This window comes from Acipenser ruthenus, chromosome 18, assembly GCF_902713425.1.
Source record: "Acipenser ruthenus chromosome 18, fAciRut3.2 maternal haplotype, whole genome shotgun sequence".
NCBI classification, from domain to species: domain Eukaryota; kingdom Metazoa; phylum Chordata; class Actinopteri; order Acipenseriformes; family Acipenseridae; genus Acipenser; species Acipenser ruthenus.
This window is the reverse complement of record NC_081206.1, coordinates 10,356,221-10,383,833: the sequence shown is the minus strand read 5'-3', so window position 1 is coordinate 10,383,833 and position 27,613 is coordinate 10,356,221. Positions and strand designations below refer to the sequence as shown.

General features: G+C 43.1%; 1 protein-coding gene across 1 annotated transcript in view; it reads right to left on the bottom strand.

The window, feature by feature from the left end:
- The window catches only part of LOC117435613 (cadherin-22-like), a 209,306-nt gene that overhangs the window by 105,943 nt on the left and 75,750 nt on the right, over nt 1-27,613 (bottom strand). The window contains exon 2 of the mRNA XM_034059049.3: nt 1,977-3,747. Coding sequence (XP_033914940.3) covers nt 1,977-2,204 — 228 coding nt within the window. The 5' untranslated portion in view covers nt 2,205-3,747. The remainder of the gene's footprint in view (nt 1-1,976; nt 3,748-27,613) is intronic.

The window sequence follows — 27,613 nt, the reverse complement described above, 5'->3', positions numbered from 1 at the left end:
TGAACACACCAACGCCTAGTGCAAGATCTGTGACTTCTTAAATACAGCTGTGTCGGGACTCAGTTGCTAAGCACAGTCTGCATGTGAACTAATTCTGACTTCCCTGTGCCCACATACCAACATGCATTTTAAATCACCCCACACTATACAAACCCAACACAAAATACAAAATACACCCCGGGGCAGGTGCATCCCGCCACATGTATACTGTAGGGTTAGTGGATCTTTGTCCAGTCCGTATATATGGGTAGGTCCACTGTAGACAGTCAAGACAGCATGCGGTCTAAACCGTTCTGGAGTGATCATTCCTCAAAGAGCACTCCTCTAATTCCTTCAGGATGTTTTATTGAGGGTGGAGAAGTTCTTCAGGAGATATTAGCAGGGATAGAAGATGTAGCACTGTGGCCAGTGAAGGGAAATCTTCATCTTTTAAGTGATTAATTATGGAGGTACATGGGGAGTTGATGTTTAAATAGGATGACATGAACTGGAGATGATTTTATTAATACAATTATCATGAGTTATTGCACTCCGCAGTGCCAGTGCACATGCCAAGACTATTAATAGTGTACGGAGGACAAACACATTTCCATACACAATCACAGACTTTAATTAGTACTATATAGAATAAAATATGTCTGCCATGCCTTTTTTGTCAGTGTCTGCAATTTAGCCTGCTCCCTTTATTTTTGCACAGACTCAGCAGAGATGCCAAGGCTGTCCCGTCCATTAATTGCCTAATGAAATACGAAAAAAGTTTAGCACTCTCCTGCCATAAAACAGACTGCACTTTCAGTGCCTTCATTAAACACATTCTAGTCATTAATTTTCCTTATCTCTTTCCTTTAAATAATAAAAAGACTGATTGGATATAAAAGGTTACCTACAGACTGCAGCAACCCTGAGTATTATAGTGTAAGGGACTGGGGTCAATCAAAGAGTGATTACAAAACCCATGTCCTGCCTCTTTTTAGCGTAGCAGCATTAGCGCTGCCCACCTTTTACTGGTGCTGAAGGCCTCTTGGTTTTGCTTTCATTTTGGATATGCAGATTAAGTTCTGCTGCTGTCGTAATGAGCAGTGCTGTGTAATTACAGATGCTGACATGTGAAACAAGACAATAGCTTGCTTGGGGTTCGCCGGTTCACATCCAGCCTCTGCATGTTACACTAACATTAAATCACTCCCGCCTTGCAGCAATCAGCTAGTGTGGCCTACTGTACTTGAACTGAGTAGATAAGTATTAAAACCTACCGCTATCCATGACAGTAGTTATAAATGAGTCACGAAGTAGTGCCTCAATAGTTACCTGAGTGATAATCAGAAAACAAATACAGTTATTATGAAAACGTTGTGTGAAGGGTTTCCCTTATTGCTATAAGAGAAGTCATCTCATGAAGTTTGGGTGAAAGGGTGACAAAGTTGAGTACTGTTATAATAAGATAAACCCTACGACTTATTAACTTACTATAAACCACAAGAACGAAGATTGTATTCATGAGAGACCTTTAAACAAAAAGTGTATTTGCATGTTCTATGCACTAGATGACATCTGTATACAGGTGGGATGCGCAACAGGAGACACGTTGCTAAGCAACTAATGAGCAGGTTTACATAGAGTAGCAGATTCCTGAAGCAGGACGTTTCCTTTAGTGGAACTAGCGCTGGCCTTGTGTGGCAAACTTTTATTTTTAGCTTTGTTTTGTTTTGTTTTCTTTATTAAATGTGACATTAGGGCTACCATTGCTGGTACCCTAGTGTCAGCACTTGTGTTAATAAATCTGTGCGCCTGTGCGGTTTGTCAACACCCAATGCTCTGTGTCTGACTCAGTATTGTTCAGTGACTACCCACGTGTGTAACAAACCCCCCTTGTTACAACAGGGTACTAGAATTTAGTCAACTCTTTAATGGTGATGACTCTGATTCCCTGTAGTTGGAATGTGCTACTGATGTAAGGTTAATAAACAGTTTAATACCTTTCCTACGTAGAGAGGTTCCGTCCCTGTGTATTCCTCCACAACGAAGAACTGGTTCCACACCCAGCCTCGCTTCACGCGTTCGTGAGACATCGACTCGCCTTCTTCTGGCCTGTCCTGAGCCAAACTGGTCTTTGTTACCATAGAGACGACTAGGCCGAAGTGCAGTTGGAGCGCCAGTAGCAGCAGCAGCAGGGCTTCAGTCCCCAACCTCCCAGGTAGAGCCATCACTAAACCTCTTCCCAAACCTACATTGAGTCCAGCACTTAATGGGAGAGAAAGTGGTCAATTTAACTTCCTGGACCTAGTCAAGCTAAAACCAGATCTACAACACAGTCCCCAAACTTTTTAAACCCAAATAGTTTAAAAGACCCTTTCTTTCACTGAGGTAAAGATTATAAGAAAGTCAAGACAAATGTTTTTTCTATTGCCTTCATCTGTGCTCAATGTTTTGTGGTGTTCTGTTTGTTAGGGGGGAGTAAATCATTTATATTTCCTTCAGTGTCAGTTATCCGTTAATTACCATTAATTATCGTTAATCACATTTAATCACTGGTAATCACTTGTAATCACCAATAATTAGTGGAAATTAGTGTTAAAAATATCCATAGAAAAGGTGATGTTCATACTGAAGCATGTGTGGAATACACAAACAATGAAGGGAGGTCTTTCACAGTCCTTGAGGATCTTGTCTCCAGTAGTATTTTGCATCTTGAATTCATAAGTACAATAGTTATTGAGATGGACAAATATTACACATCTGTTCAGATCCAAAATGAAGATCTATAATCTACGTGAAGGAATAGAAACCAAAATCCACTCCGGGATTATCGTGTGATCTAAACCATAAGGAGCCCCTATGTAGGTGTATTGTGATTTCCAGGCAGGTGGAACAAAGCCAGTTCTGTTGGTTGAGTAGCTTCTAATGCTATTCCAGGAAAACAAATAAACCACGGATGCAATTAAAAAAAAGTGGGTTCACTGTATTCCACCCATGATATGACCCAGGTTAGGAATAGAAAAGAAGACACCTTAGAAGTGAATGTCTGAATATGGTCTGAATATTCTTCTCAGCAGACTCAACAATTTGCAGTTATTTCACGTAGTGTGGACCCAGTAAGGATTTTGTATTTTGTAGTCGAAAGCCAGAAGGGCTTGCATCTGAAGAATACACTCCTTTTGAGAAAGAGAAGGTGCTTTATAGTTTGTGAGCACTAGCAGACCTGCTCTTTGCTCACACGGGGTATCAGTGAAAATGGGTACACCACCATTAGAGGAGTCATCCTAGTGATGATGCGTCACAAACAGAAGAAGAGATCGGCTGGTTCTGCCTTTGCTTCTATAGTGCAATCACTGCTCAGTGAATTCAGTCAGTGTGGACACTAGAAGTTACAACAGTCTAGGCTTATGTCTTCTAAACACATTGACAACCTTCACTCCCTAGTGCCAGCACACGATTATCTCTACATCAATTTCAGCTGTCAATTTGAGTCTTCAGTTGCCACCATTGTTTTTATCTTTGCTCGAGTGTCCTGTACCAACTCTGGAACTGTGATTCACTTTCTTTCTGCTGTCCCGCCTCACAGTGTTCTGAAATGGAAATGTCTCTGGTTACTTGTTTGGATTGCTCCCACAGTTCCTCCTAACACAACGTTGATGATCCAGGCGCTCTTCGTTTGCTTTCGTCAGTTCTGTGTCGCCTTGTTCGGATTGACCTCTTGGGCAGAGCAAACAACAGAATTCACTGCACCTTCTCAAGACACCACTTTACCTAAAAAAAGAGGGAAAATACTGTATTATCATTTATTACCCCCTCATCAGGGGGTTATTGAACAAAGTAAATTGGGAGTTTTATTAGATGTAACCCTCTCGTTACCCATTAAGGCTTTATAGGCTAACATGCCTTCATTCGTGTATGTATGTATATATGTATGTATGTATGTATGTATGTATGTATGTATTCACTATTTTTGTATTATTATTTTTGGGTGTTTACTTCAGTGTTCATGAAACGTAAGGGACAGTACCTGTGTGTGTGTGTTTGTATAAGAAAAAACACTATGGTACTGCTCACACTATACATTTCTATTATACTTACTGTAGTATGCTATATGTATAGACTGTACTTACTATTTTGTTTTGGATGGTAGATACTATATTATATACAGTATTGTTTCTGTGTGTGTGCCTATGTGTCAGTGTGTTTCTCTTTGTGTGTTCCTCTTTGTGACTGTTTCTCTTTGTAAGTGTGTTTCTTTTTGCGAGTGTGTTTCTTTTTGCGAGTGTGCTTCTCTTTGTGAGTGTATTTCTTTTTGGGAGTGAGTTTCTCTTTGGGAGTGTGTTTCTGTGTGTTTCAAGTTGACAGTAGCTATTGGAAGGAGGTTTCTGCGCCCTGCCTCGTGTCACATCTACCCCGCAATCACTGCAAATTGAATAACCTCCCCTCTGCTGTCAATATTTATTACATTCGACCAGCCGAGTCTCAGGAGTATACACCAGACAGAGGGCTTTGAAATGAAAATAATCAGATACATGTTGAATATAAATAAATAAACGCTCACTGTTACTTTTCTTTCTATGTAAAGTGTACAGATCTAAATAACCGTCCTCCAATAATTATAGGGATGCATTTCAACCCACTCATATGCCATGTTTTCTAAATTAGAACAGAATTGCCTGCTTTTCAAATGGACGTTTTAATGCATTTACTATCTAATTACTACCAATGCTGATAGACTGGCATTTGCTCTTCATGCTACCCCACAAAATCCCAATGGTTTTTGCAGTGAGACTGACTACCAATACTGGCACAACAGCATATCTTGAGAACCAATTATCCAAGTTTCATGAAAGTTAATAAGGATATACTTTACTTACATATGTGTCACTAATATATCCATGCATGTATCCTATAGTGATTTGATTATCACGCAACACATTCTTTTCTCATGCCTGTGCAGGTAGGTCCTCGTGATTCCATGTTTCAGCTCTAATTTAATGTTGACACTGGCGTGGGTTTGTTTTATGTATGTTTACTGTTTGTATGTATTTTTTTCCTTTCTGTGTTGACCAGGTCTTTTTTTCCAGACAGCTCAGTAATAAATTTGTGTCTGCAAGCCCTGGCCTGGTCAGACTGCCCTGTGGTTCAGTGTGGAGGCAGTCATGTTTATGCAGGATTTGATTATTCACTTTGGGGATATCTGAGGACGTATAGGCAGAAAATACAGCACATACTGTATAATTGAAATATATATTTTTTAACTGACACAAAGCTGGCATAAAGTTGCTTGCGGCACATCCACACATGGTGTGACTGATCTAGCCCACGTAAGGTGCTGGCACAGAACAAGTTCACATTGCGCAACTATAAAGTTCCCAGCTCATTCATTCAGCACTACATTGGCTAGATAATGCCTGTGTGGAGTAGTGGTTAGGGCTCTGGGCTCTTGACCGGAGGGTTGTGGGTTCAATCCCCAGTGGGGGACACTGCTGTTGTACACTTGAGCAAGGTACTTTACCTAGATTGCTCCAGTAAAAACCCAACTGTATAAATGGGTAATTGTATGTAAAAAAATGTGATATCTGTATAATGTGAAATAATGTATAATGTGATATCTTGTAACAATTGTAAGTCGCCCTGGATAAGGGCGTCTGCTAAGAAATAAATAATAATAATAATAATATACCCCATTCAGCACTCTACATTGGCTAGTGCCTGTGTATACTGTATATAACCCATTCAGCACTCTACATTGGCTAGTGCCTGTGTATACTGTATATACCCCAAGCAGCAATATGCCAGCCATGTATATTACCCCAATCTTTAAAAAGGCGTTTAAACTGGCCTTATACTTGTGTTGATGTTTGCAATCATTTGGAGTGGCTATTATGGCAATTACTCAAATTCTTTGTTACAGGCATGTGTAAGGTGTTTTTGACTATGAGTCTTAGTAATATAAAGACACTGACTGATCTATCCTATGTTACATATATCCATGCCACTTCAGACCAATTTCATCTCAGACTGCTTCTGATGCAAACAAACAGGACTGATAGTGAATCGATTTATCTAAGCGACAGGTGGAATTGTACCACAGATATGGATAGATAAGAGACGGGAGCTAGTTTAAGACTGTGAGTGTGCACACAAGCCCGGTATTAACAACCAAACAGACAGCTGGCTCGTGCAGGTAGAGGTCAACATGGTTAACCTAGCATAGATCACAGATTAATTGCTTAAGGGACAGGCGATTGGGTAAAAGGACTAATCAATGAATTCAATACATCACAGCAGCCTCACACTCAAACAAGCACTTTGCAGGCACAGAGATTAAACCAAATGGGAAGGTGATTAATTGGGCATTTCTAAACCAGCCCATACCTTCATTGTATCTGAGATGACCCAGCCTGAAGAGGCTAAAGGATAACAATCTCAGATTATCGCGCACAGCACAGTACAGGGCTCTGTTGAAAATGAGAAAAAGAGATACATAGTGTCTGTGATAAAGTGCTATTGATAATTATTTAGGAAGCTGCTGTAAGTATCAGTATCTGTACTTCTATATATTACATCCATAAATATTAAACAATGAATTTATAAACTTAGGAATTGAAAAAGACTTCTGGTTGAAGCATTTGTCATTTAATGTGTTTATTTAATTATTTCAAAATTCTAAATATTAGTTTGCTTTAATTGTGCAGAAAGACACATTTCCCTGTAAAATCAATAACTATTTTTTTTTTTTTTACTATGGTGTCTCATTAACAATGGGGGAAAAAAGATTCAATTAAAATTTGTAATTTGTGGTGTCTTGTGAAGATAAAAACTAAAATGGGATTGCCATCACAAGATAGATGATCTCAGGATTTGACATTTCAAACTGTTTGGTCGAGATAAATTATTCCAGGATCTTGACATTTTAAACAGTTAAGCTCATAATATAATTTATCTTGTGATCTCAACAAATAACTGTTCCATGTCTTCAATAAGTCACAGTAATTTACAAATGGTTTGAGGAAACCAATTATAATTTTTACACAAAATAAGTCTGACAGTTTACGCTGACATGGAATGTAATTAAAATCTCCTGCAATATATTCAAATATACAGCAGTATGCATATTTATTAGAACACCTCAATATCTGTCATTTATATCCTTTATAGAGCTACCTGCATGAAAACCTCTAGGTGTGAGAATTTCAATTTTTAGTCAGTAATCATTGATATAGAAACAATAGGCACTCATGTGTGAAAATGTTAGACCACTTTGTGCTTTAGTTAGGCATCTTAAACAACTTCTAAAAGGTCTCCTGCACTTTACCATTTGCAATTATGTGTTCCTTTTCTCATGCTATTGTAAAGTAAATGTATGTGTGGCCTATTAAAGTCACTAATTTGCCTATTTGACAATGTTCCTAGATTTTCAGTTCCAGTGGTTTGATTTCATATGCACAACAAATGAAAACTACAGAAGCAATGGGGTGTTCTAATACATTTGCACATGACTGTATATAGTCACAAGATCCAGCATGTGATCCACTAGAATTATATAAGCTGTATGAGATTTGTGTGCAACTATTCAGCAACAATCATGGGAAAGCAGAAGGATCTCAGTGACTTCACAAGGGACATGAAAGAGGGAGCAACCGGATGTCCCACAACACCAGGGCTGCATTGGCTAGCGTGGCCATCAAGTCTCCCGGGTGCTCCTGGAATAGTAACGCTTGTAGAAAAATATCACTGATGTCTTCAAATAGGAAAAGTCTTGTAGTGGAAATGTTTATCGTTGAATGTATTTCATTTCTAAATTCTGCACTACTGAGAGTTTAATAGTTATGGAGCTACAGTACAGTAGTAATGCTTAATGCAGAGAGAAGGCACTTCATTCTCAAAGACTTTTCTAAATTGTAATTATATATCTGACAGTAATAAAACAACTTACAGGCACTGATATTTAAAGCGTCGGAGTTGTTTATTTCTGAAGAAAAGAAATAACAATGACGATACAGAGAACCTATGACTTGCAGTATATCATAAAACCTATAAGAAACTAACCCTAGAATTGCATTTTAATTATAGCACTGCTATCCTTATTGTGGCTTTTCAAAAATATCCATTTACTTAAGCTATGATAACTGTGCGCAATTATGCAAGCTAAGGCAATCAATGGCAAAAAATACCAGTTGTTTTTTTGTTAGGTACTTTAAAAAAAAAAAAAAAAAAAAAAGCATGTACTGTGCTTTTTTCATGTATAATGATTACATCGTTTGAGAAAACTGTAAACAATACCAGCACATCTTTGTTTGTTAAAGGTAATCAAGTATAATAATAACAAAAGCATCCTTCAGGTGTTAGAAAAACTGCTATATCTCATTCTGTGAGGGTGGCTTAGGATATGTTTAAAGTTATCAGATCAAAATACACATTTGGCTTATATTGTTTTATGTTCAATGCAATGAGCTGGAAGGAAGTGACTGGAGCTCTACTCTGCTTGGTTGAAGTTGGCATAGTGCAACCGACACAGCGACAGGGGAAACCACTTAGACTAGATCGGATATGTTTTCCATGCTGCTCCTTTTTAATAACCACTTGCGACTTGCGGTCTTTATCTAAAAAATGTCATTGGAAAATTGAAAACCATTGTCTCCACACAGAAATGTCATGGCGCACTTCAGACCACCCAAATGACCCACATTTCATGGGTCAGAACTGCAAATTGACATTCAAACCTGCAGACCCGCCACAGTCACTGGACAACCCGCAAAATAAAACGTGTATGTAAGATCACTGTTTGGCTGATGTAAAAAACTGAACTTTGTCATTATCAACATAGGATTGTAGGTACACTCCATTCATTGATGGGCTCTTAATTCAAGTTGCAAATCATATAATTTTAAATTAACCAACACTTTTATTTTCTTTTTCTTCTATTAATTCAAAGTGTCATTTAAATGTAGGTCTGATTAATCTGGAAAGGGGATCAACCCACCCGTCCCCACCCCCTGCTCATCCACAGCAAATAGTCTGGACCAGCATTCCCCCTGATGAAACTTGGGACCCATGTGTTTCTTTCAGCAATGCTTCCTTGGGTAACCATGACGTGAATGTAAATCTACACTAGTAGCATTTGAAAATTCCAGTGTAAATTAAGCACCTACACAATCACGTAATGCAATGACACTTACCAACTTCTGAAAACCCTTCAAACTCTCTGGATCGCTATTCCTGGGCCAGCACAAGAGATCCCTGCACTTCTGAATTTCATTACCACTGCAATTCCCACTCCCAGCATCTTGTGAGTTTGATAAGCCTGTGATCATGTTCACTGACACATCATTGAGTGGCTTGCTTTGTTTGTTTGACGGTTTTACAGAGTGGCTGGAAACAGCAGCCAAGCAGACAATCACTAGATCCCAACCACCTTCTTATAACACAATACAACAATATAATGAACTTGCTCAAGGTCTGATATATCACATATACGTGTAGGCCATTAAGAGTGGAGCCAGAGGGCGTCTGCATAGAGCTGCTTGCAAAGGTCAAGAATCATTTCCATCCGACAGCCCTCGCATTTCCATTCCACCACATCTTCTGCCAGTCGCATATTGATTCTGTTATGTTATGAAACCACACTCAATTTATATCTGTCTCTAATTTTAGCATATATGCTGTACTATATGGTTTGTATTAGGGTACAGTGACAACATAATTATTCAGCCGATTTGTAAAAAAAAAATCGAATCTGGCTACCCAGGTCAAAACCACAGTAGATGGATATCCACTTTTTACAATGTTTTTTTTATTTTATTTTAACCCACTCATATCATTCTTTTATAAATGTATTGGGGCCACATAATTCACCAGTAAAATGATCACACTGCTCAAAGTGGACCTGTTAAAGTTACCAAAATAATTCCATAAATCTCATATGTTGTGTGCACCCATTCGTTAAAACATGTATTTTTTTTTTATTTTAAAACATGATATATGACACTGTAATTGGTTAAAGAAAGCTCTGTTTGCAAGCCATGCCTTCAGCTGGAATTGCTTATTACCTGCCCACACCTTCAATGGATTACTTCCTGTCTGTAACCAGCTAGAGGCTTCCCCTGTTGACTGGCATGCTTTCAGCCAATAACATGACCCAGAATACACTCTGGTGAAATGACTCAGGAAGTGAAAATGTAATTGATACCCTGAGAATAAGTAGTAAAATCAAATGAATACCTAGTAGGCTATTTTTGTCTATCCTACATGTAATACAGTACAAAACAAACTATGTTGATGCATTGTAGGCATCACGCTGTTGTAGGACGTGTAGATAATAAAATATTATTTTAAATTTAAAATAAATTATTTCAGCATATTTTCTTTCATACCTCTCTCATATTGTTATCCCTGCCACCACCAGTAAGTAAGCTCCTCCACCTGTTGTCAATAGAATAAATACTGTGCGCAGCTTCAGACCTGTTGCCACCCACAATCTGTATGCTAATTATAATTTTTTCCAACTGGTATTTTTGTTTCTCATTAGTCAGTAAATAGGGCGTGACACACCCTGGGAAATACCGTACCAGTCATCTCAATTTTCCTCCTGCAATTCTGGTCAAATTACCACCATTTAGGAAATGAGGCCCTACATGTCTCTAATTACTATGTATTTACATAGTAGTTACTTAGTAAATTCATGCGTGCACATGCATAATTACAATGTTATTATATAGTTACAATGTACATCATCTTTTTGCACTATGTAACCCTGACCCTAACCCTATCCCAATCCTTAACCCTAACCTTACCTCTTTTCTGATACAACTGTGTACTTACATATATCGTTCAGAAAGATTTACACACCAAGTACATTGTAACTATGCATAATAACATTGACACCACACTATTCACCTATCATATTGGTTTAACTAATCAAATCATAATGACCTTTAAAAAGTAAGAAGTGGACTGCACCGCTATTGCCTTAAAAGGAGTCTCAAACATGTCTTCTCTGCAAGTACAGCTGGTACACCAGTGTAACTATTAACCTGTCCCCCTGCAACACTGCCTCCTGTGGCCAGTCTAAGGCCATTTGGAGTCCGCAGGGGTGCTTTCAACTTCTGCGTTTTAAATATTTCCGACCCCTACCAAGCAGCTCTTCAATTATACATTATATACATTAGCGCAATTTAAATGCCCTAATGTCGTTTATCTCAACGTTAGATCCTTCCTTTGGCACTTGTGTCCTGCATCAGTCAGAGCGAACAATTGGACAAAACGAATTAGCATGCACTCCTTGTTTATGTCAATTATCCCAGCCAGAGTGGAATACAGCTGTAATTCGTTCACCTCCCACAATTGCTCTTGGCAGACTAAACACAGCGATTCGTGACCTATTAGGTCAGAAATTGATTATAGAGCCTGGCTGCTACATTTAATCACTTGGCGATCCATTGACAGGGTCTGGCAGTTTTGGGGAAATCAAACATCTGGTATCCGTTTGGCAGGAACTGATCGATCATTGAGGGCTGCACACACCAGAACCAGACCACAGGGTACCAGAAGAGCAATCTGTCATTTACACAAAGTCTCTTTTTATCTCCCTCTCTCTGCCTCGCTTTCTTATATTCCATCAGCATTGCATGTATAAAGCATTGGATTACAGGTACTGACCCAATGAAACAGAACTGTTTCATTGGGTGTTAAAGTCAGCGAGTGATTCATTTAAGGGATGATGGCATAGCTGTGGCAGGTTGTAATGATGTAACTTGTGAGTCAATAAAGCCCAAGACCGGAGTTCCATTATTACAGAGGAAATATTTGTTGCTTCCCTCCAATCTCAATGTACATCAAATGTGGACAATGCCAAGTTTCAGCCAACTCTTTTAAAAAGAGCAGCACTTGGTAAATAATTATTATTTCCACATTTTGGTGTAAATGCATTTGAATAAGCAGCAAAAGATCCAGCCTCACTTCGTCAGGTCACAGTGATTTTGGTTGCATCTAAGAACAAATCTCTAAATATTAGACCTGGCCGCACTGAACCCTACCCAGACCTGCAACACCCCCCCCCCCCCCCCGCACCCTCCCCCGTCACACAGCCGCTCAGTGAGTCAGCAGCTGGGCAAAGTAAGGCATTCAAACCAATACCTCTTTCTGTCCATACCAATAGTCTGCAGTGCACATCTGCTCAGTGTTTCTGTGTTAGACCTGCAGCCCTCTTTGTCCAATTCATTTAGAGAAGCTGCTATCTATTGAGCCATGAGATGCCTATTAAGGAAGGTTACGAGTGCAGGACACTTATCTTCTACTTGGCCTCGTAGCTGTATGTTTTCTTGGCTTTGTTCTCTGTTTAGCAGCAGGTAGTGTCCAATGCTAGCTCGAAGCAAGGTTGCCTCAGGTAAGAACTCTGTCTAAATAAGGAAGGGGCCTGGATGATGTGCTGTAACTCTTATAACACCATACAGTGCAGTGGCTTTCCCAGTATGTCATGCAGTAAGACTATAGGAATGTAACATTAGATAGCAGTCAGATGGTAACCGAAAACTAGGTACCCGTCAGGTTTTAAATTACCCGACATGACCCGGGTCCAATTTTACTACCCGGGTATCGATTTATTAATTTGAGAAAATATGCCATTGATTATTTATTTAATTTAATCAGTAATGTATTCGTATATCACAAGCCAGTATTTTGGGTGGCACTAGGACCCAGTGGAAAGGCTAGCCTGCTTGCCTTGGTTGGTGCGCAATGCATTGTGGGGTGCTCTAAAGGTGCAAACAAAATCGAATCAGTATGATCTAACGGCAGTGCGCAGTCGCAGACTGTCATGCTACTTGAATACAGCATGGCTTGAGATCGACTACGCGTGTGTGGCTGTGACGTCACTCAGGGAGCCTGGTACTGTTTGAAGTGCCAGACTAGTCATGCAGAGCTAACGCAGCATGCCAGACACAGTGATACCATTTCTACACACAGTCCCTTAATAAAAGTCCCTTTTATTACAACATTGTAACTCAGTTCTGGACTAGTCAATGCTGGTTCCTTCACAGAAGAGAGCTAGTCCGCAAATAAAAATGCTTTGGTTGGTGTCCTAAACCCTGATTAGCACAGGTCCTGGACTAACTAATGTTATTTTAGGTAAGGTAAGATTAGTGCTAGTCAGGGTCTGTGACAGTAGTGTTGTATTGGTTTCACATAGCTGAGAACTGTAATGGACATTCAATGAATTGATAGTGATTGTTGAAAACCAACTAACTAAAAACTTGTAGAACCAAAGTTTTGACATCAAAAAGTTGTGTACCATACTGTGTTAAATCAACATTCGATTGCCCAAATTATTGCCAAAGTGTTCCTGACGGCAGTTTTAAAATACCTAGAGGAACACTGCAAGCATGGCTGCAGCAGTCTTTCAGTAAAACTCCAAGTGCGTCTCCAGAGATAGTAGAAATGAAAGTATCAGGTACATGCATACTGAAGGACCGGCATCACCTTATATTACCCAGATTCTCTCAATAACTTGTGTTAAAGAATGTCCTGTGAAAGTGTTGTGACTGTTAGAGAAGCGGTTCTCTCTAGATAGATGTACATCTTTATATACAGTTGTGGCAATGCGCCCTGCCCCTGTGTGCATCTGTGTGTTATGTGTTGTATGTTGTGTGTGTTAATGTTGGTGTATAGTCATTGGTACATGGGATATAAACGGGTCTGTGTTTCACGTGTATTTAAAAAGTGTAGATTTGTATTTAGGCACGAGGAGAGCACAAATCACTTCACGTGCTGGTTAAATGTAATATGTAAGCACGGGGTTGCACAGAATTAATTCACGTGCTGGGATTCAAGTGAATAATTAATTAGTAATTGAATCCCAGCACAACAGTATATATAGACACACTTTCACTCGTGGTTGGGTGTTCGAGAGTGGAGAACGGGAGAGAGAGAGAAGGAGAAAGAAAAGCGAAATAAAAACATAAAGTGTTTGTTCTCACCGTGTTTGTTTGTCTCCGTGCACCGTTTGTTAAGTGTTAGTTCATTTTGTCTGTCTATTTATTTTGGCTTAAAGTGCTGTGTCCTGTTTTGTGTTCAAACCTTTTATTTTCTGTTCTGTCTGTTAATTATTAAATGCTGAGCGCGATCACGCGCTCAGCCTCACCAAAACCCCAAGTCTCTGTTTATTTATTTCCTGGCTCTGGTCTGACACCACCCACTCCGGCCGTCTTTGTGACACGTGGTGTCCTGCGTGGGATTTACAGCGCCTCCAGGACTCAGGCCAGAGCAGGAACCACTATTGTGTTTAAAAAAAAAAAAAAAAAAAAAAAAAAAACCACAGGACTGTTTTTCAAAAAAAAAAAAAAAAAAAAAAAAAGTGAAAATGGAAGGCTGGAGAGACGGCTGCCGGGACCTGGAGGACCTCCTCGGGGGCCTCGAGGACCAAGGCTGGTGCATGGCCTGTGGAGTCTACGGACACACGGTGGCGATCTGCCCCTTCCAAGGGGAGGAGGAGGAGGAACCGGCCCAGGAGAGGAAGGTGGGGAGGAGGAGTAAGAAGAGAAGGGGGAAAGGAAAGCTGCAGCAGCAACAGCAACCACAACACCAGCCGGAGGAACAACAGCCCGGATGTTACTGCTGCGCTGAGCCTGGGCATTCCAGCACCAACTGCCCCTGGTACCCCCTCGGACAGCTACCCCAACTATGCCCCATCTGCAGAGGTGAGCACTTCGTGGCCCACTGCCCTGTCCATCAGGAGAGGGAGGAGCAGGGGTCGCCTCAGTCTCCACGACCAGCAGGGGGGGGTAGACTGCTGCTCCCACCGCCCCAACCACAACTGCAACAGCGGCCAGAGGAGCCAGAGAACCTGTTCCCCTGGTGCACCTGGTGCGGAGAGGTGGATCACCGCTGGAGGGACTGCTCCGAGGTGCCACCGAGCTGGTGCGGGCGATGTGAGGAAGGGGGACACGACTGGTCGGGATGCCCCTATGCCAGCTCGCCAGTACCCGAGCGGGAGGAGCCCGAGCGTCCACAGCCCGAGCGGGAGGAGCCCGAGCGTCCACAGCCCGAGCGGGAGGAGCCCGAGCGTCCACAGCCCGAGCGGGAGGAGCCCGAGCGTCCACAGCCCGAGCGGGAGGAGCCCGAACGTCCACAGCCCGAGCGGGAGGAGCCCGAACGTCCTACGCCTGAGTGGGGGGAGCCCGAATGTCCACAGCCCAAAAGGGAGGAGTCGGTGCGTCCACAGCCCAAAAGGGAGGAGTCGGTGCGTCCACAGCCCGAAGAGAGGGAAGTCGGGGCTTCCACAGCCCTAGGACCCAAGCTGCCAGCAGAGGGAGAATGCTTGCTGGTTCCACCTCCACCAGCAGAGGGAGAATGCCTGCTGGTTTCCCCGTCAAAAGCGGAGCCGCACCAGTTCCCTGCAAGAGAGGCAGAGCAGCACCAGTCCCCTGGAAAAGGGGGAGACTACACGCTGCTCCCACCTCCATCGGCAGGAGACTACACGCTGCTCCCACCTTCACCGGCAGGAGCAGAGCAGCCGGAGCTGCCTCTGCCTCCGCCACCTACACCGGCAGGAGCAGAGCAGCAGGAGCTGCCTCTGCCTTCGCCACCACCACCGCCAGGAGCAGAGGAGCTGCCTCTGCCTCCGCCACTGCCAGAAGCAGAACAGCAGGAGCTGTCTCTGCTTGCCGTACCTCCACCACAGGGAGTACGGTGGCCGGAGCCCCAGAAAGGGGAGCTGTCGGCCACGAAGAAGGGGGAGGAGGTCTGGAGACCACCAACCCCAGCAGCAGTTTCGCTGCCGGAGATCGTGGGGGAGATCCGGAGACCTGCTCCCACTGCAGCAGTTTCGCTGCCGGAGATCGTGGGGGAGGTCCGGAGACCTGCTCCCACTGCAGCAGTTTCGCTGCCGGAGATCGTGGGGGAGGTCCGGAGACCTGCTCCCACTGCAGCAGTTTCACTGCCGGAGATCGTGGGGGAGGTCCGGAGACCTGCTCCCACTGCAGCACTTGTGCTGCAGAAGATACTGTGGCCGGAGCCCCGGAAGAGGGAGCTGCCGGCTACGAAGAAGAGGGGAGGTCAGGAGACCATTCCCCAAGCAGCTTTTCCGCTGCCAGGACTGCCCCGGCTGAAGGAGTCAGTCTGGGAGCTGACAGCATGGCCAGTAGCAGCCTGGCTACTGGCAACATTGCCATCTGTGGGCCCCTGGAAGCCTCCCTTCCCAGCCCGAGACTTTGGCCTGGACTGCTGGATTTTTAAAGGGGGAGGTGGCCGTTGAGGCCATGTGTGCTGCGCACAAGGGGGGGGTATATGTGGCAATGCGCCCCGCCCCTGTGTGCATTTGTGTGTTATGTGTTGTATGTTGCGTGTGTTAATGTTGGTGTATAGTCATTGGTACACGGGATATAAACGGGTCTGTGTTTCACGTGTATTTAAAAAGTGTAGATTTGTATTTAGGCACGAGGAGAGCACAAATCACTTCACGTGCTGGTTAAATGTAATATGTAAGCACGGGGTTGCACAGAATTAATTCACGTGCTGGGATTCAAGTGAATAATTAATTAGTAATTGAATCCCAGCACAACAGTATATATAGACACATTTTCTTTCACTCGTGGTTGGGTGTTCGAGAGTGGAGAACGGGAGAGAGAGAAGGAGAAAAGAAAGTCTAAAGTAAAGTAATTAGTGTTATCTGCTCACCGTGTTTGTCCGTTTGTCTGTTCACTGTTTAGTCCGTTTTGTTTATATGTTTCTTTTGGCGTCAAGTGCCGTGTCCTGTTTTTTGTACTGTTAAACCCTTTTATTTGTTAAATAAACGCTGAGTGCAGCCATTGCACTCAGCTCCTCATCACCACCGTCTCTGTCTGTGTATTCCTGTCTGGTCTGACGCCACCCACTCTGGCCGTCTTTGTGACACGTGGTGTCATCGTGGGATAGCCGCGCCTCCAAGCGTCAGACCAGGAGGGGTCTGGATTAAAAAAAAAAAAAAAAAAAAAAAAAAAAAAAAGGGGATTACAAATATTGTTTTGGGGAAAAAAAAAAAAAAAAAGAGTCAATGACAGAAGACGCCATCAAACTGCGGGGCTGGTTCCTGGAGAATGCTGGGCTGGAGGCCCAGTCTCTGCCCATGGTCGTCCGGGCCCTGTGGATGATGGACAGTGAGAGATGGGAGGCATATCAGGAGGAACACACCCCAAACACCTTGGAGGAGGGTGTGGAGTTTGTCCTCAACTACCTGGAGGCAACCATAAATGGAACAGCAGCCCAGGTAGCAGGACCACCAGCAGAGGAGTACCTGCTGTCCCCATCTCCACCAGCAGAGGGTGAGTACCTGCTGTCCCCATCTCCACCAGCAGAGGGTGAGTACCTGCTGTCCCCATCTCCACCAGCAGAGGGTGAATGCCTGCTGGTTTTGCCTCCACAGCCCAAATGGGAGGAGCCTGAGCATCCACAGCCCAAATGGGAGGAGCCCAAGCGGAAGGAGCCCGAATGTCCTACGCCTGAGTGGGAGGAGCCCGAACGTCCTACGCCTGAGTGGGAGGAGCCCGAACGTCCTACGCCTGAGTGGGAGGAGCCCGAACGTCCTACGCCTGAGTGGGAGGAGCCCGAACGTCCTACGCCTGAGTGGGAGGAGCCCGAACGTCCTACGCCTGAGTGGGGGGAGCCCGAACGTCCACAGCCCAACAGGGAGGAGTCGGGGCGTCCACAGCCCAACAGGGAGGAGTCGGGGCGTCCACAGCCCAACAGGGAGGAGTCGGGGCGTCCACAGCCCAACAGGGAGGAGTCGGGGCGTCCACAGCCCAACAGGGAGGAGTCGGGGCGTCCACAGCCCAAAGGGAGGCAAGTCGGGGCTTCCACAGCCCTGAGACCCAAGCCACCAGCAGAGGGAAAATGCCTGCTGGTTCAGCCCCAAGAGCCAGAGGGGGAGGAGTTACAGGCTCAACCCCCTGAAAATTTTTGGGGGGGAGAAGGGCAGGATGCTGGTGTCCCCCAGCAGCCTCTCGCTATGCTGCTGAAGGCAGCACGGCGTGCACATGCCCAGCCGCCACAGCAGAGGGAGCCAGCACCGCCAGGAGCAGAGGAGCTGGAGCTGCCTCTACCTCCACCACCTCCAGGAGCAGAGGAGCAGGAGCTGCCTCTGCCTCCACCACCGCAAGGAGCAGAGGAGCAGGAGCTGCCTCTGCCTCCGCCACCACCACCGCAAGGAGCAGAGGAGCTGGAGCTGCCTCTGCCTCCACCACCGCCAGGAGCAGAGGAGCTGGAGCTGCCTCTGCCTCCACCACCGCCAGGAGCAGAGGAGCTGGAGCTGCCTCTGCCTCCACCACCGCCAGGAGCAGAGGAGCTGGAGCTGCCTCTGCCTCCACCACCACCCGGAGCAGAGGAGCAGGAGCTGCCTCTGCTGCCCGTACCTCCGCAGGGAGTACGGTGGCCGGAGCCCCAGAAAGGGGAGCTGCCGGCCACGAAGAAGGGGGAGGAGGTCTGGAGACCACTTTCCCCAGCAGCAGTTTCGCTGCAGGAGTTCTTGTGGCCGGAGCCCCACAGGAGGGAGCTGCCGGCTACGAAGAAGGGGGAGGTCGGGGGACCACCTGCCCCCGCAGCTTTTTCGCTGCAGGACGGGACCAACAGGCTGTCAGCCGTGCCACTACCGGCAGGGGTGCTGACAGCATTGCCAGCCAAGGGCCCACTGAAGCCTCCCTTCCCAGCCCGAGACTTTGTTCTGGACTGCTGGGTTTTTAAGGGGGGAGGTGGCCATTGAGGCCATGTGTGCTGCGCACAAGGGGGGGTATATGTGGCAAAGTGCCCCGCCCCTGTGTGCATTTGTGTGTTCTGTGTATGTATGTATGCGTGCGTATGTTAATGTTGGTGTATAGATTGGTACACGGGATATAAACGGGTCTGTGTTTCACGTATATTTAAAGTGTAGATTTGTATTTAGGCACGAGGAGAGCACAAATCACTTCACGTGCTGGTTAAATGTAATATGTGAGCACGGGGTTGCACAGAATTAATTCACGTGCTGGGATTCAAGTGAATAATTAATTAGTAATTGAATCCCAGCACAACAGTATAAATAGGCACATTTTTAGTCACTCGTGGTTGGTGTTCGGTGAGTGGAGAACGGGAGAGAGAGAAGGAGAAAAGAAAGTCTAAAGTAAAGTAATTAGTGTTATCTGCTCACCGTGTTTGTCCGTTTGTCTGTTCACTGTTTAGTCCGTTTTGTTTATATGTTTCTTTTGGCGTCAAGTGCCGTGTCCTGTTTTTTGTACTGTTAAACCCTTTTATTTGTTAAATAAACGCTGAGTGCAGCCATTGCACTCAGCTCCTCATCACCACCGTCTCTGTCTGTGTATTCCTGTCTGGTCTGACGCCACCCACTCTGGCCGTCTTTGTGACAGGTCGACAATACCTTTTAGAATATAGAATGCTTGAATCAGATTGCCGCATAGTCTTCTTTGTTCAAGACTGAATAGATTCAATTATTTTAGCCTGTCTGCATACGATATGCCTTTTAAATAATTAAATAATTCTGGTTGCTCTTCTTTGCACTCTTTCTAGAGCAGAAATATCCTTTTTGTAGCGAGGTGACCAGAACCGAACACAATATTCTAGATGAGGTCTTACTAATGCATTGTAAAGTTTTAACATTACTTCCCTTGATTTAAATTCAACACTTTTCATTATATATCCAAGCATTATGTTGGCCTTTTATTATAGCTTCCCCAAGTCTTACTCAGCTAGCGTTTTGGGAAACTTACTTCACTGATCTTCCAGCTTAGGAAGACAAGCTTAAATCCAGCCTAGACATGGTAGGAGTCTGATTGCTAATTAAGCCATAGTGGGACAAAGCTGCACTCCTCTTATCACAGCAAGGTCAATCCCCTAGAACCAGCATGATTCAGCAAGCTGCAGGATTGAGAGAGCTGAAGGAAATTGAACTAGATGAGGCCACTGCCGCATGTTTGCCATTCCAGTAATGCACCATCATCTACTGTAAGTATGAGTAGAGATGAATAAAAGAAGAATGATTGTGGATGTTCAATCTCACTTAGAACCCTTGCATTTGTATTATATTGGTATCTCTAAATGGATGATCAGCAGCTTTTCGAATGTACAGTCAAACCTAAGAGACCACTCAAGAGACACTAATAGTGGCCTCTTAACACAGGTGGTCTCTTAAAAGAGGGCCTATAACTTATGAATTGTCTATTTGTCTTTGACATGCTTTCCTGTAATTATGTATGTCTTACATACACTGTAAAAGCCAGAAGATGTAATATGAACAAAAGGAAGTATGTAATTTAATAACATTCATTTAGATAATGCGTTTATAAAACAAATTATTTTGTTAAAGTAATGAATGCTTGCCTGTCTCAGGTCACATAAAATGTTTTAAATCTTTTGCAAATTTCAATGCCTGTGTCTGCCTTTCTGGTACGTGATGATTCATTGCATCCTGAAACCAACGCCAGCATAAGCAAAATATATTTTTCGATTACCGCCCACATTGTTTTCATACTGTTATAAGTATGGCTTACTGGTGTACCAGGAATTATACAGCAAGCACCAAAAGCTCATATTCGGTAGTCTTGAGTTAATACTTTCATGTACCGCAGCTCATTTTGGAATCTATCTCACCTTCGTTCAAATCCAATGACAGAATGATCGGGCAAATCTGTCACTTCTAAATTACACTGCATTGCTAAGCAGATGCTGATCTTGATCTAAGGAAACTAATTATCTGAATTGAGTGGTTTAGGTTTAAACCTAAGTTTATTTTCCATGTGTATCCTTGTTATTAACCAGAACACTCCATGAACATTCATAGAGTGCTGTGGGTATTTCACTCTCGAGGATTAAGGATAACCCCTTTAGGGTGTCCGTAGGTAATTAGACTCCTCATCAGTGAAATAACTAGGAACATTCAAGGTGTATCCTCTGTTCTCATGATCCGATACACAATGAATATTCAGTACAGAACTTCTATTTGAAAGATGTATTATTATTTATTTATAACACATCTTTAGACTTAAGTGTCGCCACTGTTTTAAAGGTTTTCAGTAAGGGTGAGCCTGAAGCCGAACCCCAAACCATACCAAGCTTTTTCAGTTTTGGGTTTAGTGATGAAAGAGGTCAGGCTTCTTTCTGCCCAGTACCAATGGAGATAAACGTATTGTATATGTTCAATATCACACGCAGGAGGGTAGAATAAGGCATTGGATGTTTATATAAAATTGTGTGCCGGGGGTGGGGGGAATCTCAAAAACGAATTACTGAGTTTGTGGAGTTTCATTGTGTTGAAATGTGCTTGGTGACCCTTCAAAGTGATCCTCAATAAGAATGCAGACTTGGCACATGTTGGTCTGCTGGAATGAGCAAAAAAGAATGATGGCTGAGCATTTTGTAAAGAATCCCCAGCCGTTATTAGTTGTGTGAATGCAGCAGATTTTGAATGCCAATAGCCTGTCATGTGAGTTCCAATGAAAATGCAACAGTGGCACTACAATGGCACTGGTTCTGTAGTAAGATGCAATGGTAGCTCAAGGGCAAATACTGTGATATGTGGCTGTCATTTTCCTGTTTTGACATATTGTAAGGGATTTCCTCATAGCGGCTGATGGGTTAATAATACTGATATCATCATAGCTTGCCTTTTGACTATGGAGCTTGCACGTATGATTCACATCCAGCCATTGCCATTCCATTCAATTCAATGGGCTGAGGATGCCAGTTAATTGGAGTGGTGTTCTATGGGAAAGAATCCTGACCCCTGTGGTTGAAACAGGTAATTGAATGTCAGTGTTCTTTGTATTATTATAGCTGTAGCATGTATACTGGCTTGCAAGACACGTGATTCTAAAGTCACTCGGATCCTTAGGAATGGTGAGTGGTCAGTGTTTGATGTGCGTATGTCTCACTAGGAAGCTGTAACAGTCAAACTCCAGTTACCAACTGACCTGGGCTGGGACCAAATCAAAACTTTGACAACCCGCTAATCGCACTTAACAAAACTGTATTTAATAGCGTTTTCTTTTTATGAGTAGAAGAAATAAGATACTTACTAAAAAAGAAAAAGCTATTAAATATAGTTTTGTTAAATATCTGCAATAAAAGTTAGCAGTCCCAGATAAAAAAAAATAATGCTTTAATAAAAATTAAAAAATGGTTTGCTGGTTTAGCTTTTAACCAATTACAGCGCTGCACCCTGACAGTCTCTGTTTGAATGCTACATTAATGCTGCATATATTGGTTTTATCCATAGTAATGAATCGCATAAGCGATATTTAATAACACATTTTAAAATGTCTAGCCTGTGACTAGCAACTGAATGAGGTATCCTTCTTGTCTCCAACAATCTGTCATTTTATCCCCACAGAAATATATTGCATTTTGTCTGTGTTTCCTAAGCTGAATTGCCTGGTTTAGATGTAAATTAGCTACTGTAGCTCAGATTAAATTTAAACTGCAGCACTGCTGTGCATAGAACAGCTTTCAGAAAATAGGCAAAAATGACAACTGTAATAAATATTATGGGTCCCAATTTCAAAAGGGGTTTCATTTTCAGTGGAAACAACAAAATCGGCTGAATTTTTTCACAAGTTACTCCGTTGAAAAATATCCACCTATTTTCTAACATGATCCTCCATTTTATCCGCCGGCGGATCACATTTCTTGCAGATTTTTCTGCTGTTCTAAATGAATAAGTAATAAGTTTTTTGGAAGTACACGAAAGGTTTAAATTAATCATTTATTTCAGGACGCTTAATTTTTTTTCTCTACACAGATGAAGACAGGCTTTAGTCTAACATGTCCTGAAATAAATTATTTTTTACATCCAAAAAAAATAATACTTTTTATGTTATCTCAAGCCGATACGACCCCATCGCCTTGAGAACTGTTCATTCACATTTTTCTAAAGCCAAAATCTTATTCGTCTTAAATCTTAAAAATCTTATTCGCAGACAATTTACCCAAAGCCGACCTGAATAAGTGTCAAAGTGAGACTAGTTTGAATTATTTTCCAGGGTAGCTAAATGTGTCAAACTGTACTTTGGAAATAAAAATGTAAAAATTAATAAATAAATAAAATAAACGCATTGCAGACATATGCTTTTAAATAAAATCATCAAACCATCAAGTATTTATTTATATATTTCTGATTTCCATTACACAAGAGTAGATGTTAAAACTTCATGCTGATTTGAACTCGGCTCTCGCCAAGATAAGCACCAACTAAGATGTAGCTTTACAGTAAACTAATGTGATCCATAGGTGTCTCCATCCATTTACGTTTCCTTCCATCTGATGATGTAGATATTCTTCTGCTTGGTGTTGATGGCTGAAGTGTAATGCTGGCTCCAGGGATCAGCTTATTTTGCCTCCCAGGCGCATCAGCACACACAACCGCTGTGACGCTGGCTCCGGGGATCAACCACAGTGTGGTCTTCCCAGCATGTCAGCATGACAACTGTCTGGATTCAGCTAAGTAGGGTACATCTCTGGGGTCTTCAAGTGGGCACCTTCCATCCTCAGTGTTTCGTCGACTAGCCCACGACACCTCAAGAGGGCTCGACGGTGATTCTGGCGTCCCAGCATCACCCCCCTCCATCCCCCACTCAACTCAGCCCAGCTTACTTACCTGTACATCAGCGTTTCTTTCTTTCTATTGTGCTTGAGATCCCCAGCCAGAATATTTCCGTCTCAACCACAGCCAGTTGCTGTTCCTCTCTGCTGCTTCAGATAAGTTCTTCACTGTGCGACGCAACTCTTGGCCACTGAATCCGACGTCTCTGAGAAACCGGGTTGTAGAGTGTGCCACAAATCCTCGACAACCCACTTCCACTGGGTAAACCCGGACTCTCCATCCTCGCTGTTCCGCTTCAGTGGCTAGTTGAGCATACCGCAGTTTCTTCCTCTCATACGCCTCATCTGCAGCATCCTCCCATGGCATTGTTAACTCTATCAGGCATGCTGATCCAGACCACAAGACAATATGTGGTCGAAGGTTAGTGGTGGCAATCTCAGGTGGAAAAATAAGCTGTTGACCAACATCTGCCAGCATTTTCCAGTCTCTAGCAGCTTCCAGTTGTCCTGGGCGAGGATTGGTTTTAACACCTTTTATTGGTGGTTGCTCTCCTGGGCGGAGGAATGTTGTCTTTTGTGTGTAATGTTTTGATGGAACAGGTGGCAACTTATTGGTCATGTTACGCTTGTCTTCCAATGCTAAGGCCAAACATCGCAGCACCTGGTCATGGCGCCAAGTAAACCGTCCTTGGCTAAGAGCCACCTTACATCCTGTCAAAATGTGCCTTAATGTTGCAGGTGATGAACACAAAGGACATGAGGGATCCTCTCCTACCCAGAGGTTTAGGTTCTGTGGTGATGGGAGAACATCATATGTTGACCTGATGAGGAAACTGATCCTACTCTGTTCCATTGACCATAGGTCTTGCCAGCCAATCTTGCGTTGTTCCACATTCTCCCATCTCATCCATTCTCACTGCTTGGCCAGCAACCTCGGCAGTAGACCAAACTGAAAGCACCAGAGTTTTAGTTTGCCTGGTAGAGCGCAGCTGTCTATGCTCTTCAACCCTTCCACTGCTTGTTGTCTAACTTCTCCCACACAAACTGTGTCCTTTAGATCCCCGACGTACCATCTCCCAAGACTCTTCACTGGCTTCTCAGACACTGTTGATATTGCCTCACCATTAATGAAGAATGTTTTATCTACTACTTTGCCTTTAATTATAGAGATGCTCCTTGATTTAGTGGGCTTGAAATGCATTCGTGCCCATTCAATGTTATTGGTTAATTTGCCCACTAACCGATTAGTGCAGGCTACTGTTGTAGTCATGGTTGTCATGTCATCCATGTATGCTCGAATTGGCGGTAGTCGCATTCCAGAAGCCAAGCGCTCTCCTCCTACTACCAATTTTGATGCCCTAATGATTACTTCCATTGCCATGGTAAAAGCCAGTGGAGAAATGGTGCATCCTGCCATTATTCCAACCTCTAGGCATTGCCATGTAGTGCTGAATTCTGAAGTTGAAAAACTAAATTGCAAATCTCCAAAGTAGGCTTTCACTAAATTTGTCATTGTCATCGGTACACTGAAAAAATCAAATGCTGCCCAAAGAAGTTCATGTGGCACTGAACCATATGCATTAGCCAAATCCAGGAATGTCACATGGAGTTCCTTCTTCTCCTTTTTAGCTGATTGAATTTGTTGCCAGATCACATTGATGTGTTCTAAGCATCCTGGGAAACCTGGAATGCCCACTTTTTGTATTGAATTGTCAATGAAGCAGTTCTTTAATTGGTAAGTTGACAATCTCTGAGCAATAATGCTGAAGAAAATCTTGCCTTCTACGTTTAATAGGGAAATAGGACGAAACTGACTGATGCTTGTAAAATCTTTTTCTTTAGGTATAAAGACTCCACCTGCTTGGCGCCATGCTCTTGGTACAACCTGTTTTTCCCATGCCAATTTCATCAATTTCCACAGAAATCGTAGAACTCCTGAAGCACTCTTGTACACTCTGTACGGAACTCCATTAGGCCCTGGAGATGATGAAGCCCTTGCTTTTTTCACAGCTTGCTCTACTTCTTTCCACTTAGGTGCACAGTCCTCCATTTGGTATTCTGGTGGATTGATAGGTGGGATGTCTGACGGAATTGACATAGGCTCCTGCCTTTTTGAATCTGTATGTGTTTCCTCCAAATATCTCTCCAGCTCAACCTTAGATGCTTTTAATGTGCCATTATTCTTACTGGTGAATAACTTCTTTACAAATTTGAATGGGTCTTTATAAAAGTTAGCTCTCGCACGTTCCTTCTTTTGTACTAAAGTGGGCTAAGTAATGTTTAATTATGAAGTCAATATTGCAACAAGCATAATATCAGAACATTCCAATATCATAAATATGCACTAAAGAAAATGAACAGTACTGAAACAAAACGGTGTAGCAAGTACAGCATTGAAATACTGAATACTGTATTGTTAAACTGAAGCCGGTCCCTGAAGAGCTAGCTTACTTTAAGGAATGTATTTTGTATGCATCCATAACTTTACACACTCAATTATAAATCCTACTTAAAACTAAAAACAACTGTTTACAATTCTACTCAAATACCATGTTTATATTAGGTAGATGGTTTGGTCATGTTATTTAAAAGCATACAGTACTGTGCAAAAGTTTTAGGCAGGTGTGAAAAAATGCTGTAAAGTAAGAATGCTTTCAAAAATAATAGTTTATATTTATCAACAAAATGCAAAGTGAGTGAACAGAAGAAAAATCTACATCAAATCAATATTTGGTGTGACCACCTGTGACGGGGTACTGCCCCATCTTTATGATCATGGTTGGGACTGGCAGGGAGGGGGTTAAAATTCCTCCCTGCCAGGAAAACATGTGAGAATGTGGCTGGAGCCCTAATTGACTAATTAGCAATTATTGATTAATTGGGCTCCAGCCACAGGGGATAAAAGCCAGGGGAGAGGCCCTGGCTAGAGAGGAAGGAGAGTGGTAGAGAGAGTTCTGGAAGGAGAAGGTGTGTTTTGTTTGTGCTGTGTTTTTCTTTATTTTTGTAAGTTTTGCTTTTTGCTTTGTGTTTATTTTATGTTTAAACCTTTTTGTTTGGCCCTTGTGCTGGTTTATTTTGTATTTTTGTTTATTAAAAACTTTATTTTTGAACTTTATACTGTCTCTGAGTCTCAAACCTCGGTCAATCCTGTCACACCACCCGTTGCCTTCAAAACAGCATCAATTCTTCTAGGTACACTTGCACACAGTTTTTGAAGGAACTCGGCAGGTAGGTTGGCCCAAACATCTTGGAGAACTAACCACAGTTCTTCTGTGGATTTAGGCAGCCTCAATTGCTTCTCTCTCTTCATGTAATCCCAGACAGACTCGATGATGTTGAGATCAGGGCTCTGTGGGGGCCATACCATCACTTCCAGGACTCCTTGTTCTTCTTTACACTGAAGATAGTTCTTAATGACTTTCGCTGTATGTTTGGGGTCGTTGTCATGCTGCAGAATAAATTTGGGGCCAATCAGATGCCTCCCTGATGGTATTGCATGATGGATAAGTATCTGCCTGTACTTCTCAGCATTGAGGAGACCATTAATTCTGACCAAATCCCCAACTCCATTTGCAGAAATGCAGCCCCAAACTTGCAAGGAACCTCCACCATGCTTCATTGTTGCCTGCAGACACACATTCGTGTACCGCTCTCCAGCCCTTCGGCGAACAAACTGCCTTCTGCTACAGCCAAATATTTCAAATTTTGACTCATCAGTCCAGAGCACCTGCTGCCATTTTTCTGCACCCCAGTTCCTGTGTTTTCGTGCATAGTTGAGTCGCTTGGCCTTGTTTCCACGTCGGAGGTATGGCTTTTTGGCCACAAGTCTTCCATGAAGGCCACTTCTCACCAGACTTCTCCGGACAGTAGATAGGTGTACCAGGGTCCCACTGTTTTCTGCCAATTCTGAGCTGATGGCACTGCTGGACATCTTCCGATTGTGAAGGGAAGTAAGCATGATGTGTCTTTCATCTGCTGCAGTAAGTTTCCTTGGCCGACCACTGCGTCTACGGTCCTCAACGTTGCCCGTTTCTTTGTGCTTCTTCAAAAGAGCTTGGACAGCACATCTGGAAACCCC